We start from the raw sequence: 18,867 nt of genomic DNA on the forward strand, positions 1-18,867 counted from the left end.
AAATAAAGATTCTATCTATCAATCGACATAAATTGCTGGGAATTCAAACCTTAACCAAATTCTGCTCATTGCCTGTAAGGTAAAGGTAATGGGACCCCTGACCATTAGGTCCCGTCGTGGCTGACTCTGGGGTTGCGGTGCTCATCTCGCTTTATTGGCCGAGGGAGCCGGTGTACAGCTTCCAGGTCATGTGGCCAGCATGACTAAGCCGCTTCTGGTGAACCAGAGCAGCGCACGGAAATGCCGTTTACCTTCCTGCCAGAGCGGTACCTATTTATCTACTTGCACTTTGACATGCTTTCAAACTGCTAGGTGGGCAGAAGCAGGGACCGAGCAATGGGAGCTCACCCCGTCGCAGGGATCTGAACCACTGACCTTCTGATCGGTAAGTCCTAGCCTTTGTGGTTTAACCCACAGCGTCCCATTGCCTGTAGTGGTGTGGGAAAAGGAGGTGAGGCATACAATTCTGAAGGTGCTGACCACCCAATTTTTATGTTGTGTGCATGTGTACAAAACGCAATAGGCAAGAAGGAAAATGACAGTCGCAAACACATAGATGGAAGTGGGCTTATATGTGGGCTCGGTTATCCTCAAGCACAGTCACACAGTGCTTGGTGGAAGATTGGTGGGATTATAGAGGTGGAAACCCAAAAGAAAATGCTAAAGTTTTTTATTTATGTAACAGCAGCAGCTAGGATTTTTTGTGCGCAGAAATGCAAGGAAGAAGAAGTCCCCACTAAAGCAGAATGGATAAGTAAGATAATGGACTATGCAAAATTAACAGCAAAATTAAGAGGATCTAATGATGAGTGTTTTAAGGAAAAATGGATGCCTTTTCCGGATTACTTAAGAGAAATACAATGAGCTCACGAGCAGAATTCAAGCAATGAGCCACAGAAGTAATTAGATTATAATATTGTGGCTACGATTTGATAGATAGGGAGAAGCAGAAGGGGAGAAACAACGACTGCATGGAAAACGGGATGGGAAGTAAACAAAAATTAGAGAAAAGACGAAATTGTGGTTTGATTGTATGTGTTAAAAATGTTGAAACTTAATAAAATGTAATTGGAAGGAAAGAAAGAAAACTGGGCCCTTACTCTTGGGGCTGCTTTGGCCATCAGGTTCAGGCACCCTCCAGTCCATCTTCCTCCCTTTCTCGTACAGGCCCTTCAGCACTTTGCGGAACTCCTCGGGCTCCAAGCCCCCAGTGCTCAGCTCCACATATTTCCTGTACAGCTGGAGGGCAGTGCGTGCATCTTCAATACTGTCGTGTGTCTCCCCTTGGATCTTCAGATCTATGGGAAACAGAAAGAATCCAGCCGGTGGCTAATGTTGCCTTGCCTGGGGAGGAGAAACACTTCTAACGGTTGCTGCTTAGGATCTGCCCTTCTTCAGTCTATCAAATCTAGTAAACAGCATACCCAACTTTCAGACCCTGGTATTGACCCAATTCCCTCCTCGGACCCTCCCCTCCTTGGAGCTCTGCCTGTTGATGTTCTCCAGTTCGGCTCTGCGGGCTCAAATTCTCAACTCTGAATTCTCAACTCCGGCACTAGGCTGGGGGCGTCAAGGACATTTTGAACCTCTTGAGACAGATGCAAAGGGAATTCCTGTGCTCAAGGGAATCCTTGGCAGCAAGGTCAGGCTGGCTGGGAGATGGATAGGCACCGAAGGAGGTCTGTACTGACCCAAAAAATACCAGGCAAGGAAGCGCAGCGAGATCATCCTCTTCCTGGGCATGTGGAACAGGTAGACGGTGTCAATCACCTGGTCCCTGGGAACCTGCAAGAACAGGCGAGGTCCAGTTATATTCTGGGAGCATATGAGTCCTGAAGGCACTCAGCTAAACAGTCCTAGACTTACAAAAAATCTAGGCAGAAGCATAACACTTGCTGCTTTTAAAAAGTTTTTTTCTGTTGGTTTTTTGAAGTTTTATTCAAGTTTGGGATTTTTACATACATTATATTACCTCCTTCCAATTTTAAATTTCCCTTACATTTTTTTCCTTTCCCTCCCTCCCCCCCCCACCCCATATCCATTGGAAGGGTTCAAACTATTATCCTCAGCCACGAGCATAGCGTCTTTAGTTTCCACCGGATGTCTTTTGTTTCAGTAGTTTTTATCCACTGAAGATAGGGGTTCCATCTGTTCCTCATCGTGGTGGACTTGATGGTCCCATTAAAGTTTGCCAGATGAACAGCTTATTTTGGCACAAGCATTTAGAGGCAACAATCTATTTCTGTGGTTTCTGAATCTTCCTACTGTCAAGAAAGCCTTTCTCCACTGATTTGTCTGCTAAGAAATCCCTGTGCGCCCCCTGTACATTGTCAGCTCCTTCACATACAGAGGCCCAAACATATATAGATAAGGGATATATAAGGTTCAAAACAGAGGCAGTCACCATGATGTTGATGACCCGGAAGTCTTTTTGCAATCCATGACCCACAAACTTGACCCCGACATCGATGAGGAAGCGTAGTTTCAGGTAGGTGGATTTGAGGGTGGTGAGGTGTTTGGAGGAGATTTTGGCATCCAGATCCCCCGGCTTGATTCCCGAGTACTGAGTGAGGTAATCCACCACCTAAGAAGGAGCAAAGGAAGATGAAAAGGAAGAAAACATTGCATGTCTGGACTCGGCCCCAGACACACTGATCAGATGCTTGGAGGCTGTGGCTGGATGGTTACGTGGGAGCCGGTTGAAGTTAAATCCTTCGAAGACAGAGGTCCTCTGGCTGGGACGGGACGACATGGGACTGAGGGGGCAACTCCCATCTCTTGCGGGGGTGCAATTAGTGCCAGCACCGTGCGTTAAGAGTTTGGGTGTAATCTTCGATACCTCCCTCTCCATGGAGGCGCAGATTGCAGCTATAACAAAGGTGGCATTTTTTCATCTCCGCCAAGCTAAGCAGTTGGCTCCTTACCTCTCTCGCCCTGACCTAGCCACTGTGATCCATGCGACGGTCACCTCCATTTGTAACTCGCTCTACGTGGGGCTGCCCTTGAGACTGACCCAGAAACTCCAGCGGGTGCAGAATGCCGCAGCGAGACTCCTTACGGGGTCTTCGCTTAGAGATCACATTCATCCGGTGCTATACCAGCTGCACTGGCTCCCGGTGGAGTACAGGATCAGGTTTAAGGTGCTGGTTTTAACCTTCAAAGCCCTATACGGCCTAGGGCCCTCGTACCTACGGGACCGCCTCTCCTGGTATGCCCCACAGAGGAACTTACGGTCTTCAAATAAAAACACCTTGAAGGTCCCAAGCCACAGAGAGGTTAGGCTGGCCTCAACTAGAGCCAGGGCTTTTTCGGCTGCGGCTCCAACCTGGTGGAACGCTCTGTCACAAGAGACAAGGGCCCTCCAGGACTTGACATCTTTCCGCAGGGCCTGCAAGACAGAACTGTTCCGCCTGGCCTTTGGTCAGGGCGCAGCCTGACTCCCTCCTTTGGCAATCTTTACAAAACTTTAGTTTATGGTTGCCATCAATTTTGATTTTAATTCATTTTTATAATGTTTTATAATGTTGTACTGTTTTAGTGTTGTTAGCCGCCCTGAGCCCGGCTTCGGCTGGGGAGGGCGGGATATAAATAAAATTTATTATTATTATTTATTATTCAATGCCAAGGCTTCTTTTAGTTCACAGAGAACGACAGCTCATTCTGTTCGCCTGGAGTAGGGAAACATTTTTAATCTGCTGGCCGTGTTCCCTTTCTGAGCAACGTCTTGGGACCACGTGTCAGTGGTGGGTGGAGCAATGGGCTGAGGCAAGCAGGAGGCTGTGTCTGGCAAAAACACTTAAGGAGGATGAGGGGTGTGGCCTATGGAAAGTCCCAAGGGCCAAACAGAGAGGCCTAGAGGACCACATTCAGCTCCCAGGACCCAGTGTTAAAAAAAGGTAAAGGACCCCTGACAGTTAAGTCCAGTTGTGAACGACTCTGGGGTTGCGGCGCTCATCTCGCTTTACTGGCCGAGGGAGCTGAAGTTTGTCCGCAGACAGTTTTTCTGGGTCATGTGGCCAGCATGACTAAGCCGCTTCTGGCAAAACCAGAGCAGCACACAGAAACGCCCTTTACCTTCCCACCAGAGTGGTACCTATTTATCTACTTGCACTTTGACGTGCTTTCGAACTGCTAGGTTGGCAGGAGCAGGGACCGAGTAATGGGAGCTCACCCCGTCGCAGGAATTCGAACCACCGACTTTCCGATTGGCAAGCTCTAGGCTCAGTGGTTTAGACCACAGCGCCACCCGTACATCCCCGTGTTAGCCCATCCCAAACAGCTTTCCGCATGCCCATCCCTCACCATCCAGGACTGTGAGGACAAGGACTGGACTTCACAGCACAGCTACTGCCATGTGGAATGGGGATAACACTATCCTATCAAGGAAAGTTCTTGAGATGAAGAGAGCAAGGGACCAACTTGTCTAAAACCTCCTTAGCAGGGAGAGCCAGATGAGCTCTGCAAGGTTTTTGCAGAGAAAGCTGCCTACCTGTTCTTGCGTGGAAATGTAATCATCGATGAAGGGAACGCCCTCGTTGGGACCCTGCCCCCTCACACACGTAATCCTGGCCACCGACATCTGACTGGGCTTGATAGTGGATTTGGTCCCGTCACTGCGAAGCTCAGCTTCCTCCTATTGTGTATTTTCAAGGGGTGAACGAATTATGTTCTGTGTGCCCTCCTCACAAAGAAGAGCTCCCATTGGCCCTTTGAAGAGGCCGCTGCTCAAAGGCCTACAGGCGAGAGGTTCAGGAACTACTGCAATGTGCTCTACGTGGGGCTACCTTTTAAGGAGACCCGGAAACTACAACTAATCCAGAAAGCGGCAGCTAGACTGGTGACTGGGAGCGGCCGCCAAGACCATCTAACACCGGTCTTGAAAGACCTACATTGGCTCCCAGTACGTTTCCGAGCACAATTCAAAGTGTTGGTGCTGACCTTTAAAGCCCTAAACGGCCTCGGCCCAGTATACCTGAAGGAGCGTCTCCACCCCCATCGTTCTACCCGGACACTGAGGTCCAGCGCTGAGGGCCTTCTGGCGGTTCCCTCACTGCGAGAAGCCAAGTTACAGGGAACCAGGCAGAGGGCCTTCTCGGTAGTGGCACCCTCCCTGTGGAATGCCCACCCACCAGACGTCAAAGAGAACAACTACTACCAGACTTTTAGAAGACATCTGAAGGCAGCCCTGTTTAGGGAAGTTTTTAATGTTTGATGTATTACAGTATTTTAATATTTTTGGGGGGAAGCCCAGCCAGATGGGTGGGGTATAAATAAATTATTATTATTATTATTATTATTATTATTATTATTATTATTATTATAGTCCTGCCAACTGACCTCCCCCCTCTCCCCGCAACGCAATGCCTACCTCGTTGAGGGTGACAAATTCAGCATCCAGCCCCACCAGGTCCCCCACCTGGGGCATCTCATTCAGCATGAGCGGGATGAAAGTGGCGTGACACTTGCGCTGCTTACGGGCGAGCGAGGCCTCGGCGAGCAGCACACTGGCTTCGATAGGGTTCTTAACTGAAAGAGGGAAAGAAAATCTGAGATCAGCTGTTGTGCTCAGTTCCAGGGTGCCTTCTGAGATGGCAGTCTGAATGAAGAAAGCAGCCCAGGGGAGTCCCACAGGAGGCCTCGTAGGTACAAGCTTCTAGTATACAGTGGTACCTCAGGTTACATACGCTTCAGGTTACATACACTTCAGGTTACAGACTCTGCTAACCCAGAAATAGTGCTTCAGGTTAAGAACTTTGCTTCAGGATGAGAACAGAAATCGGGCTCCGGCAGCGTGGCAGCAGCAGGAGGCCCCATTAGCTAAAGTGGTGCTTCAGGTTAAGAACAGTTTCAGGTTAAATACGGACCTCCGGAACGAATTAAGTACTTAACCTGAGGTACCACTCTACAGTTACAGTCATACCTTGGGTTACAGATGCTTCAGGTTGCGCGTTTTCGGGATACGGACACGCCGGAATCCGGAAGTACCGAAACGGGTTACTTCCGGGTTTCAGCGCTCATGCATGTGCAGAAGCACTAAATCACGCTTTGTGCATGCGCAGACGCGCCGAATCGCAAGCCACACGTGCGCAGACGCGGCGCTGCGGGTTGCAGACGCTGCAGGTTGCGAACGTGGCTCTCGCACGGATCACGTTCGCGACCCGAGCGTCCACTGTATATCCAATTTCTCAAAAACAGTGTAATCAGCAAGAAAAAAAAGGCTGGCTTATTCAAACTTACGTGAGGAAGAGAGGGCCCAGAAGAGTTTAAAGGAAAACCTGCCAATATCACAGGGCCAATTCAACTAGAGGATTTACAGTAATGAACCACAATACTTTAAAAGTTCGGGATTTTCCTGTTAAGATCGTATCCAGAGCACAGGTGTTCCAGCGCTGAAGCGGATCACATCGATCCCTTGTGACACAGGAAACATGCCAAAAGGGATCCGATGGTATGTAACCAAGCTCTGTCAAGCAGATCAAGTTTACATTCCAAATTATTCAAGATGCACGGACACTGTACAGCAGAAATGCCAAAAAACATTGGTGCCTGCGGAATAATCAGGACACTTGGGGCTGTGTAGCGAAGTGGCCTGTTTTACACAGCGGCCTGGGAGCTACACCAAGGTGCCAAAGTTTCACCCCAAAGCAGTGGTTTCTGGTCTGCATCACAAACGCAGACGATCCTTTTCGTGATGTAGTGATGATCAGTCGGTTTCACTTCCTCTTGATTTCAACACAGTTCCTTGCAGAACCCACTCAGCTTTGCCCCCTTAATCTCTGTGGCATATGACTACCACACAACAACCCATCCCTTGTGAAGGAGGGGAGAGCTATTTTGCTTAGTGTTAAAGGGATGTCTCACTGGAATTTCCTACTTGGCATCAGTATTAGGCAAAACAGGGAGGGGACAGATGTGGAGGTCAAGATATGGGGGTGCAGGGGCTGTGAGGGAGGCTGACAACCCAGGGGCTGTTTCAGCCACAAAACTATTTATCAACAGGTCTAAATTATCATATGAATACATCAAATATGTGAATAACGGATCAAAGATGAATAACCAAGTGGTGATGTAAGACACTGACTGCACGGGGAGGGGGGGAAAAAGAGGCACCATATTTTTCGCTCTATAAGACACACCTAGTTTTTGGAGGAGGAAAACAAAAAAATATTCTGAATCTCAGAAGCCAGAACAGCAAGAGGGATCGCTGCGCAGCGAAAGCAGCAATCCCTCTTGATGTTCTGGCTTTTGGGATAGCTGCACAGCCTGCATTCGCTCCATAAGACGCACACACATTTCCCCTTACTTTTTAGGAGGGAAAAAGTGAGTCTTATAGAGCAAAAAATACGGTATTTCCTGAGCCACACTGTGATGCCAAGCTTGCTACTGGAAAACAGGCAGAGCTATATCTAAGGAGCTCATTTAGGTATCAGCTCTCCAGCAATGTTTGAAAGGCCTGTCCGTGTTGTTTTGACCTGGTTATGTTGCTGAGCAATGCGATACCAGCACTGTCTGTCCATACTCCACCAACCATGGTTGGAAGGTGGAGCATTGGTTTAAGAAACCTAGCTGCCCAGGGAATCTGCAGCAGGCCATGGTTGAACCTGGTTCTGCTGAGCCCCCGAGTAGTATTCTCAATTTATTTTTTTTGTTCCAGAATCCAGCTCTTTCCATGTAGTCAAAGGCACACATGCACACACGCTCACTGGTTAAATTGTACTTGGAGTGCAGGTTCCTCCGCACGTAATAAAGGATGGCAGGCACCTTCCAGCTCATGTCGAATTGCACGGCCTCACACTGCGAATTCAAAAGCAAATAATAAATAAAAAAACAACAATGGGAGCATCATGCGCATTTGAGTTGTGTGTGTTGTTCTGGGGTTGTCTTCTTCCCTATTGTTTGTTCTTATCCATCAGAAAAATATGCAACTTCTCCACGGCAAAAAACAGGATGCATTGGCATTATTTTAATGTATTTCTTAATGTTTCTTACACTGTCTAATTTTGTGCTAGAATGGGTGCCTGAGCTAGTTGTCTTGTAAATGGAGACATTTAAGAGGTGTTTAAAAGAAGCTTTTAGCCCGTGTCATTGGAGAAAGAGTTTGGAAAAGTACACGGACCATCTCCAAAAAGGCTCTGGGCTTCTGTTAGGAAATCTCTTATGCTCTGCATTGGGCTGGGGAATCTGCAATCCTCCATGAATGTTGATGACTGGGGCAGATGGGAGATGGAGTTCAACATCTGGAAGGCCACAGATTCCTGCCTTTTCCCGACAGACATTTCCCCCCTTCCCTGCAAAACCTCTAGGGCTGTTGCCTCCGCTCGATACCAAAAAAGTTCTACAAAATGTGAGGGTCAGAAAAAGCATGCAAAGTGGAGTTGATAAAAAAAAAAGCTTATTTACGTACCTGTTACTTATGTATAGAAATTGAGAGCACAGGGTATGAATCGTCTTGATCTCCTTACCTTATCCACAGGCTCAATGAGAAAATCATTGAAAAGGTACCACTGTTGGTGTGTGACACCCTGTGCAAATGGAAGTTGCAAGATATGTGTCAATGGATTACCATTTTCAGTTACAGATAATGAATGAATCAGAGTCACACAGGTACGACTGCCTATAGCCAAGGCAGTTCTGTGACAAATATGACAACAGAAAAACAAGCGGGTTCTCCTAAGGCAGCCTTCCCCAATCTGATGCCCTCCAGATGTTCGAGTCTATAAATGTCATCAACCCTGGCCAACATGGCTGATAGTCAGGAATTATGGGAGTTGTAGTCCAAAACATCCAGAGGGACCAGCCATGGGAAGGCTGTAACACCATTGATAATTCAGTGAGATGTACTCTCTTCTGATTGGCTCACCTCCTTCCTTTGGTGGTAGGTCTCCCCCACTTTTATGTGCCCCACCAGGCTGCCCCCAGTCCGGGAGTCCAGAATGTGCACAATGGTTGCCATAAGGTCATAGACGTACGTTGACTCCTGGTCTTCCAACACAGTCAGCTGCAAAGAGGAAGGAGAGTTCATCAACTGGCTAGATTTCTTTTCAGTTATTTTAAGCAGCAAGACAAAACAAAACTGGCAAACACTGACACACTGTACACCAGGCCTTTAAATTCTGACTCCAGGGATCCAGCCTTTCTGAAATCCTGTTGCAATGGCTGCACAAACCAGGACGACGTCCCCTAGGCTAATGGTCCACCTTGGGCGTTCATGGACTACCTTAGGCAGATTCTCTCACAGCATTTTAAAAATTAAATTTAAAAAATTAAAATTATTTTTAAAAGGGGGGTGGAAAGAAAAGGATTATAATCACTTCCATATTAAATATTTTTATCAAACAAGCCTGGCTGAATCTGCTCACACTGATAGACAGACACCTATTTGAGATGGGGCGGGGGGGGGATATTTTGGAGGATGCTATTGGATCTGCCATAATCCTGCTTCCCGTTCTTCCTGCAGTATGGGCCTTTCCCTTCCTATCTTACCCAGAGGGATCATTTCACCTGCTTTACAAAAGTATTCCCAACATATGAAGTGCTACCATGCCCACTCATCTCTGGGCTAAACCTAACTCCTTCACTCTTCCCTCATATGACTGAGGAGCTGAATCAAAACTTTTGAAGTCGCAAGAGGCAGAACTTCTTAACTGCAAGAGCCACTTCACAGGTTGCAGGAGCGCACAGTGTGCCTGGGAGCTTCCTGGCGTGTATTCTACTTCATATTTTCATTTACCCAGCCCTCCATTTACAATCTCTGCTGCTACATCATCTGTTAGTCAGTGCCTTGAAAGATCGCATGAGAATTGTACAGGAAGGGGCCAAAACTGGCTCTACATTCTTCCATCCAACAATTAAAATAATTCTGTACCGAGGTAGCAAATGCCACGGCACACCTGGAGAGGCTGCCCTTAATTGTATCAAAGTGAGCACTGCACAGAATTCCTGAGAAAGCATTTAGAAACCAGGCACTATGGGGCGACTTTCTTGCCAGAAGTGATGACGTACTTCTGTGCTTTCATCCCAGTTGTAAACCTCCAGTTCCTTGTTCTTGGAGAGCTTCATCTTGATAGAATAAGGAATCCAGACGTTCTTCAGCTCTTCAATGGAGGTATAAGAATGCCCTCCCTCTGCCATTCCCAATTCGTTCCTGGAAGGCAAAAAAACACACAAACAGGAGGATTCATACAATACAATGCAGTCTGAGCTTTTCTGCAAGTTGTTTATCATCATCAATCTTTATTACGGTCCAGAGACCCAACAAATCGTTACAAAGCAATGCACAAGCTGTTTATACAGGATTCTAGATACCCTAGATATGATGTTCCACGTTTCCCAGTCTGTACTGTCATTGTCATTTTACTGCTGCAGTTTTCTGCTCTGTGGCCTTTCTCCTGCATAACGTAGTATAAACAAAACGGAGGTAGACATGATATCGCCTTTCAACCGTTAAAAAAAAATCGCTAAAGGAAGGGTAAGAACACAAGTAGTACTGAATTGGTAAAGGTAAAGGGACCCCTGACCATTAGGTCCAGTCGTGGCCGACTCTGGGGTTGCGGCGCTCATCTCGCTTTATTGGCCGAGGGAGTCGGCATACAGCTTCCGGGTCATGTGGCCAGCATGACTAAGCCGCTTCTGGCGAACCAGAGCAGTGCACGGAAACACCATTTACCTTCCCGCCGGAGTGGTACCTATTTATCTACTTGCACTTGATGTGCTTTCGAACTGCTAGGTTGGCAGGAGCTGGGACTGAGAAACAGGAGCTCACCCCGTCACAGGGATTTGAACCGCTGACCTTCTGATCGGCAAGTCTTAGGCTCTGTGGTTTAACCCACAGCACCACCCGCGTCCCTTGGTTGAATTGGAGAGAACAAAAAAAGAAGGCTTTTCTAGACAAAAAAAGTAGAGTTTTTATTCTAGGAAGCACACCTAGATGATAAATGCTTACCATTCCCCAACAGGTATTTCTCTACTTTGGGGGAGTTCCAGACCACCTTTCTTCATCATCAACTTCTTAAAGGCATACTGAAAATAAAAGGTAAACTAGAAGTAGAAAGATCTCTTTTCTATATATATTTTAAATGTCTCCAAAAATATTCCAAAACAATTATCACTGTATCCAATTTCTTCTTCAACACAAACTTTCTTCTTGACTTCCCACCCCTCCTTTCCTGATGTTTGTTTTTTACTTCTTTTTATTAGCTGTTTCACAACACATATGTTTTATCTCAGCTTCCTCGTCGTTAGTTCTTTCAGTAATCCACTGCTTATATTTCAAAGATCTCAATAAACGTACAGTCAAATGCCGAGTGATTTCACTTAACGCAAAACCCTGACTACCTCCTCATGCCGGTTCCAGGAGCGAGTCAAGATGAGGGGCCAGGTGGAATGTTAAAAAAAAGGTAAAGGACCCCTGACAGTTAAGTCCAGTCGCGAACGACTCTGGGGTTGTGGGGCTCATCTCGCTTTACTGGCCGAGGGAGCCAACGTTTGTCCGCAGACAGTTTTTCCGGGTCACGTGGCCAGCATGACTAAGCCGCTTCTGGCGAAACCAGAGCAGTGCACGGAAACTCCATTTACCTCCCCTTCGGAGCGGTACCTATTTATCTACTTGCACTTTGACGTGCTTTCGAACTGCTAGGTTGGCAGGAGCTGGGATCATACAACAGGAGCTCTTCTGATCAGCAAGCCCAAGAGGCTCAGTGGTTTAGACCACAGCGCCACCCGCATCCCTAGGTAAAATGTTATACTGTGCCAAATAGAAGGTAGGTAAAAGGCAAAGGACCCCTGGATGGTTAAATCCAGTCAAAGGTAACATTGGGGTTGCGGCGCTCATCTCACTTTTCAGGCCAAGGGAGCCACTGTTTGTCCACAGACAGCTTTCTGGGTTAAGTGGCCAGCATAACTAAACTGCTACTGGTTCAACGGAACACTGTGATGGAAGCCAGAGTGCACGGAAAAGCTGTTTACCTTTCCCCTGGAGCAGTACCTATTTATCTACTTGCACTGGTGTGCTTTCAAACTGCTAGGCTGGCAGGAGCTAGGACAGAGCAAAGAGAGCTCACCCCGTCGTGGGGATTGGAACCGCTGACCTTCTGATCAGCAAACCCAAGAGGCTCAGTGGTTTAGACCACAGCGCCAACCCACTCACCGCGCACATCTGCCCTGCCTCCAAAACCTCTGGCCATTCACATGGGGTTTCACATCTGAACAAGGGCCCAAGAGGATAGTCTCAGATTGTGAGGTCCATTTCCCAAATATTATTTTGGAAACAGACAACCTTGACATGAGCTTGCATGTGCTGAATTGTCTGCATATAGACCTTATTTGAACAACCAGTGAGGTTGGGAGTTGGCATTGCTGGTTGGCAGGGTCTGTGTGTGTGTGTGTGTGTGTACAGTGCACTCTTGCTCCTGCTCCCCCACAGTAGACAGGGAAGCAATCAAAGTATTGAGTGATCTGGTTTAAGGGTGCCCTCGAAAGGCAACTGAATGGAAACCGAAAAGAAAAAGAAAAAGGCACTCTCCTATACCTCTGCCTGCATCTTCCAGAATTCTGCCTCCTTGGAGCTGTTTACTTCACAGTTAATGACCAAAACATCAGGCAGGCAGCGGATGTTGCGGGTCTGGACCTTGAAGAGCAGAGAGAAGATGTGCAATGTAAGAGCAAGTGACACAGATTCATGCTTGGTACTACTGTTGCGGCTTTATTTTACAGCAGTGCTTCCCAAATTTGGGCCTCCAGCTGTTGCTGGGACTACAACTCCCATCATCCCTGACCTGCCAGCTTGGGATGATGGGAGTTGTAGTCCAACAACAGCTGGAGACCCAAGTTTGAGAAACACTGTCACAAGGAATGCAAATTGATCTAATAATCTCTTGCTTTTTAACAGATGGCACCACCAGAGGTTTCCTAAGATGCCGATGGCTGAAGTGAGCGGAGATGAAATCATATTTACCCCCTAGAATTTCTTGCCCCATCTGCGGTATCAGCTTAAGAATTTAAACTTCCCAGCGTAAGGATGCTTTATCTGAGACCGTACTAGCTGGAGACCTGGAAACTGATAGAAACTTTGGGGTGGTCAGTTCTCTTATCAAGTGCCCTGCAGTACTTGCGTTCTCAGGCCCAACCTGGCTGATGCAGCCTTGCAAAACACATTAGATTCCCCTGTATCAATTCCGCAGCCCTGGTCCAGGTAGTCCAGTTGCTCTATGCAACTGTTCCCTCCCCACTTACCGTGGGTTGGTATTTCTCACAGTTTTCGCACCAGGCTTGGGTGTTCTGTTCCAGGCAGATGCTCCGCTTTAAGATCTGAGCAAATTCATAATCCTTGATTTTATCTTAAAAGGAGGGAAGGAAAAAAGGAGGGGATTTTAATTTCCAAAAAGATCCAGTCAAGAAGTACCATATTTTTCGCTCTATAGGACACACTTTTCCCCCTGCAAAAATGAAGGGGAAATGTGTGTGCATCATATAGAGCGAATGCAGGCTCCTTGGCTTCAGCGATAGCAACGCGAAGCCTCCAAAGCACAGAGGGAGAGCTTCCCCCGCACTCCGGAGGCTCCGGGTTGCTTTCGCTTAAACTGCCTGAAGCCCCCGGAGCGCAGGGAACTCCCGCTGCACTCTGGGGGCTTCAGGCAGCTATCCGCAAGCCTTCGGAGTGCAGCAGGAGTTCCCGCTGCGCTCCGAAGGCTTGCGGATAGCTGCCTGAAGCCTGGAGAGCGAGAGGGGTCGGTGCACACCAATCCCTCTTGCTCTCCAGGCTTCGCTTCGCTGGAGAGGCGCTGCAAAGTTTTCCCTCTCTGCACAGCACCCCTTCAGTGAAGCGGGAGGAGAAATGGAAGGGGCTCCATTTCTCCTCCCGCTTCGCTGAAGGGGCACTGAGCAGAGAGGGGGAGAATTTTTTTTTCCTGTTCTCCCCCCTCCTATGGTCCGGTGCGTCCTATAGAGTGAAAAATACGGTAAAACTTAACCAGAAGAACGCAGAAGAAAACCCTAACCCAGCACCATTCTACAGATGCTCCTATCCTATTTTGAGAACCCTAGCCAGTGCCTTTCCAGGCAAGTTGTTCCAGCCCCGTAAGCTTACAAGACCCAACTGAAAGGAAACAAGCCCACACCTTCTGCCCCTGCTTTAAAGAATGAAACAATCCCCATTCCATTCAACTCTGTGCTTTTCCCACCCATGCACTCTCACCCCTTAAAAGTCATACCGTTGCTCTCAGGGTAGGACAACGTAAAGAGGAGTGTGGACGATACTCGGACAGTCTCTTTGCCACAGCGGCACATGCTGCAGTTCTCCACTTCGCAGCTGAAAAGCTGCCCGATGACCGAGTCCCCTGAAGATCCGAAGTTGCTAGAAAAGACAAGGCAAGATCAGCAGAGTGCCGGGTTCAGTATTTAGGAGTGGGATGCTGAAGCACCTCTACCAGTTACTTCACAAGACAACAGCTTACAAACATAGCTAAGTTGGGATTGTTGGGCCCTAACCATTTTCAGCTTTTCAGACCAATCTTAATCCCTAGCCGGAATTAAGATTGCTGGAAGAAATATCAACAACCTCAGATATGCAGATGACACAACCTTGATGGCAGAAAGTGAGGAGGAATCAAAGAACCTTTTAATGAGGGTGAAAGAGGAGAGCGCAAAATACGGTCTGAAGTTCAACATCAAAAATACGAAGACCATGGCCACTGGGCCCATCACCTCCTGGCAAATAGAAGGGGAAGAAATGGAGGCAGTGAGAGATTTTACTTTCTTGGGCTCCATGATCACTGCAGATGGTGACAGCAGCCACAAAATTAAAAGACGCCTGCTTCTTGGGAGAAAAGCAATGACAAACCTAGACAGCATCTTAAGAAGCAGAAACATCACCTTGCCAACAAAGGTCCATATAGTTAAAGCTATGGTTTTCCCAGTAGTAATGTACGGAAGTGAGAACTGGACCATAAAGAAGGCTGATCGCCGAAGAATTGATGCTTTTCAATTATGGTGCTGGAGGAGACTCTTGAGAGTCCCATGGACTGCAAGCAGATCAAACCTATCCATTCTTAAGGAACTCAGCCCTGAGCGCTCTCTGGAAGGACAGATCCTGAAGCTGAGGCTCCAATACTTTGGCCACTTCATGAGAAGAGAAGACTCCCTGGAAAAGACCCTGGTGTTGGGAAAGATGGAGGGCAGAAGGAGAAGGGGACGACAGAGGATGAGATGGTAGGACAGTGTTCTCGAAGCTACCAGCATGAGTCTGACCAAACTGCGGGAGGCAGTGGAAGACAGGAGTGCCTGGCGTGCTCTGGTCCATGGGGTCACAAAGAGTCAGACACGACTAAACGACTAAACAACAACAACCCTTTTCAGGTGGAAAACACAACCAAACAGGGAATGTGACAGTTGGTAGCAATCCCATGTAACCTGAGAAGAACAACGCTGCTGAATCAGACCAAGGGCCTAGCTAACCCAGTATCCTGCTTCCAACAGAGGCCAGCCAGAAGCCTCTGGGAAAGCTTGCAAACAGGACATGAGCGTAATAGCAATCTCCCTTGCAACTGGCTTTCACATTGCCACTAACTCTGAAAGCGATGTGCAGTCATCGTCCGCATGAGCCAATCGTGCAGTGCTCTGTAGTTTGCCCATAGTTCAAATTCTGAACTTTAGAAAGCGGATGGCACTCCAACAGTGTCATGGAATTCTACTCAATATTGATTCAGAGTAGAATCCCAACGTATTGTTAGTAGAGTTAAAACTTAAAACATTGCAGGATTCCCCAAAAATAGACCAGAGGCAATTGTATTTCATCCAGCAGAGCTTTACTGCTACTGACGCAAATGAGCATAATGCTCACAAATCCAATACATTCAGGATTGGCACCGTCCATAAGAAATCCAGTTGCTGCAGACTTTGCTTTTTTATTTTAATGTATTTTTTATTAAAGATTGCTTGGTTTACAAAAGTATGTGCAATGTCTCTTTTTTCAAGTTACATTTTCTACAGATCAGTTTCATTTGTTGAGACATTAGTGTTACATTAGGAAGAAAAGGGGGAAAACTGACAATAACTTACAGTAAGTCTAAACCTTAAAACTAAGGATGCTATGTACAGAAGGAAAAGAGATAGAAAGAAAAAGTGAAACCCAGGCTCCTTCCAGCCCTACTTTTATAGTCAGCATGACCTTGACAGAAAGAGATAAGAGAACCAGTTTAAGCCAGCTGTACTTAGCTTCTATGAAGGAATACAGTGGAACCTCAGGTTACGTACTGTCTTCCTTACGAACGTTTTGGGTAATGAGCTCTGCTAACCCAGAAGTAGGTCTCCTGGTAGAGAACTTTGCTCTGGGATGCGAGCAGAAGACACACGGTGGCACAGCGGCAGCGGGAGGCCCCATTAGCAAAAGCGCACCTCAGGTTAAGAACGGTTTTGGGTTAAGAACGGACCTCCGGAACGAATTACAGGTACCACTGTAACCCAAACATGAACCTTCTGCTTGTTTCTTTCGCGCACAGAAGCTTCCAGAACCCTCTTGAATTAATTAGAATAGGAAAGATCTCTACACAGTAGTTTATGTCGGCATAACACAGGTACACCCTCTGCGCATGTGTGCCTTACTTCTGTCACAGGTAGTCATGGCCTTCTCTCTCATGCATGGTTGATGGGAAGGCTGGTTTGGGGAGGAAAGTAGGGGAACACCCTTCTTCCTCTCAAACAGAATCGAAGGCTAGAGAGCCGACAGGAGGAATGAGAAGGAGACACAGCTTTTGTGTCTACTGGAAAGGAGATTTCTGCCAGCTGGGGGAGAAGGGGATCAAAAGCAGAGGATGATACTGTTGGTTTGCAAGCCCCCTCCATAGAGGCTGGCCCCTCTCACTGTCCTCGGAGCTTGCTTACCGGTAACCTGCTCTGGCTGATATCCAGACAGACCAAGGAGATTTTGATAGGCGACATTTTCCCAAGAGTGGGTAAAATGCACAACCCCTCCCTCCTGCTTCCTCAGGGGAAAGAAAAATAAGTCAGAAATCTATTTACATGATGTTTATTTCTGACATTACAGCACTAGAGAAAAACACGTCCTTTCAGTTCAGTTCTTCCAGCAAGTCTGAAAAACTTCCTGAACGTGCGCAGTCAAAAGGTTTCAAGTTACACTCTTCACAAAGACTTATCCAGCCAGTGAACGTCCTGGGAAATTCTTCTTTCCCACAGATAAGCGCATCATGTGATGTCAACAAACTGGCTGTCTGCTGCGGTGATGTTTCCATATACTGACAGATACATGGGGGAAACCTCATCAGGGTGCTCAGCCATGACTTTGGCTGTGCTCACCTGCGTTAGGGCATAGTCTGTATCTGAGGTCAGAACAGGACAGACTGAAACAATTTGGAAATATACTTTAAACCAAGTTAGACCTAGGAGAGGAAGCAGAAGAAACAGGCATGCAGGTTCTCAAAGTTTCCAAGAGATTAAAAAAAAAGGGGGGGGGGACATGACCGTTACCTGCTGCCAATGCCTCGGTAAGCCTGAGGCCCTTCCTGCTCTTGGGTTTCCTGATGGAGCTGGGTCAGAATGAAGCGATTCCAGCTCTGAACCAAACGGCCTAGATTCACTTTCCCTGTAGCCTCGTCAGAGTCCGCCAAGATCAGCCCCAAAGCAGCTGCCTCCGGAATGGTGCGGAAGGCGCGGAGGAAGTTGCTGCCCTGAAATGAAGGAAATGGCCATGTATTTCAATAATAATAATAATAATAATAATAATAATAATAATAATAATAATAATTTATTATTTATACCCCGCCCATCTGGCTGGGCTTCCCCAGCCACTCTGGGCGGCTTCCAAAAAAATATTAAAATACTGTAATACATCAAACATTAAAAGCTTCCCTAAACAGGGCTGCCTTCAGATGTCTTCTAAAAGTCTGGTAGTTGTTGTTCTCTTTGACAGCTGGTGGGAGGGCGTTCCACAGGGCGGGCGACACTACCGAGAATGCCCTCTACCTGGTTCCCTGTAACTTGGCTTCTCGCAGTAAGGGAACCAACAGAAGGCCCTCGATGCTGGACCTCAGTGTCCAGGTAGAACGATGGGGGTGGAGACGCTCCTTCAGATATACTGGACCGAGGCCATTTAGGGCTTTAAAGGTCAGCACCAACACTTTGAATTGTACTTGGAAACGTACCGGGAGCCAATGTAGGTCTTTCAAGACTGGTGTTATATGGTCTCAGCGGCCGCTCCCAGTCACCAGTCTGGCTGCTGCGTTCTGGATTAGTTGTAGTTTCCAGGTCACCTTCAAAGGTAGCCCCACATAGAGCGCATTGCAGTAGTCGAAGCGGGAGATAACCAGAGCATGCACCACTCTGGCGAGGCAGTCTGCGGGCAGGTAGTGTCTCAGCCTGCGTACCAAATGGAGCTGGTAAACAGCTGCCCTGGACACGGATTTGACCTGTGCCTCAATGGACAGCTGTGAGTCCAAAATGACTCCCAGGCTGCTCACCTGATCCTTCAGGGGCACAGTTACCCCATTCAGGACCAGGGAATCCTCCACACCTGCCCGCCTTCTGTCCCCCAACTGGGTGCGCTCAAGCCCAACCAAAACCCTGAAGAACTGAGCTCCAAAGTGTTCTTCTATGCCTTCTCACAGGCACAATAGGCTTGGAACGAATGTGTGCATGTGCACTCGCTCATGAACGTAAGAACAAAATGCAAGCTAGGCAAAGGAGGTGGGGGACTGAGTTGGGTGAGTGTCAAGAGGAATAGTAGCTCACGGATAATAGTGGCAGGCAGCTGTGCTGTTCTGACAGCTGCCACAGGGCAGGAGTAGCATGACATGATGAGCTCAAAGGCCTAACACACTCCCTCAGCCCAGGATAAGTCATTGTAGTCTGTTTGGGGAC

The 18,867-nt window shown here is 47.6% G+C and overlaps 1 protein-coding gene across 3 annotated transcripts in view; it reads right to left on the bottom strand.

Annotated features, from left to right (window-relative positions):
- Positions 1-18,867, bottom strand: part of PAN2 (poly(A) specific ribonuclease subunit PAN2) — a 37,498-nt gene that overhangs the window by 2,915 nt on the left and 15,716 nt on the right. For all 3 annotated transcript variants that reach the window (XM_081898518.1, XM_081898519.1, XM_081898520.1), the window contains exons 12-25: positions 17,479-17,678; positions 14,208-14,350; positions 13,231-13,334; positions 12,527-12,625; positions 10,943-11,019; positions 10,003-10,144; positions 8,861-8,998; positions 8,463-8,522; positions 7,704-7,794; positions 5,369-5,526; positions 4,490-4,633; positions 2,405-2,584; positions 1,692-1,785; positions 1,101-1,298 (exon numbers count right to left, since the gene is read on the bottom strand). In XM_081898518.1, the coding sequence (XP_081754644.1) occupies positions 1,101-1,298; positions 1,692-1,785; positions 2,405-2,584; positions 4,490-4,633; positions 5,369-5,526; positions 7,704-7,794; positions 8,463-8,522; positions 8,861-8,998; positions 10,003-10,144; positions 10,943-11,019; positions 12,527-12,625; positions 13,231-13,334; positions 14,208-14,350; positions 17,479-17,678 (1,828 nt within the window). The remainder of the gene's footprint in view (positions 1-1,100; positions 1,299-1,691; positions 1,786-2,404; positions 2,585-4,489; positions 4,634-5,368; positions 5,527-7,703; positions 7,795-8,462; positions 8,523-8,860; positions 8,999-10,002; positions 10,145-10,942; positions 11,020-12,526; positions 12,626-13,230; positions 13,335-14,207; positions 14,351-17,478; positions 17,679-18,867) is intronic.

The sequence above is a fragment of the Podarcis melisellensis genome (genome assembly GCF_964234715.1).
Source record: "Podarcis melisellensis genome assembly, chromosome: 2".
In the NCBI taxonomy this organism is placed as follows: Eukaryota; Metazoa; Chordata; class Lepidosauria; order Squamata; family Lacertidae; genus Podarcis; species Podarcis melisellensis.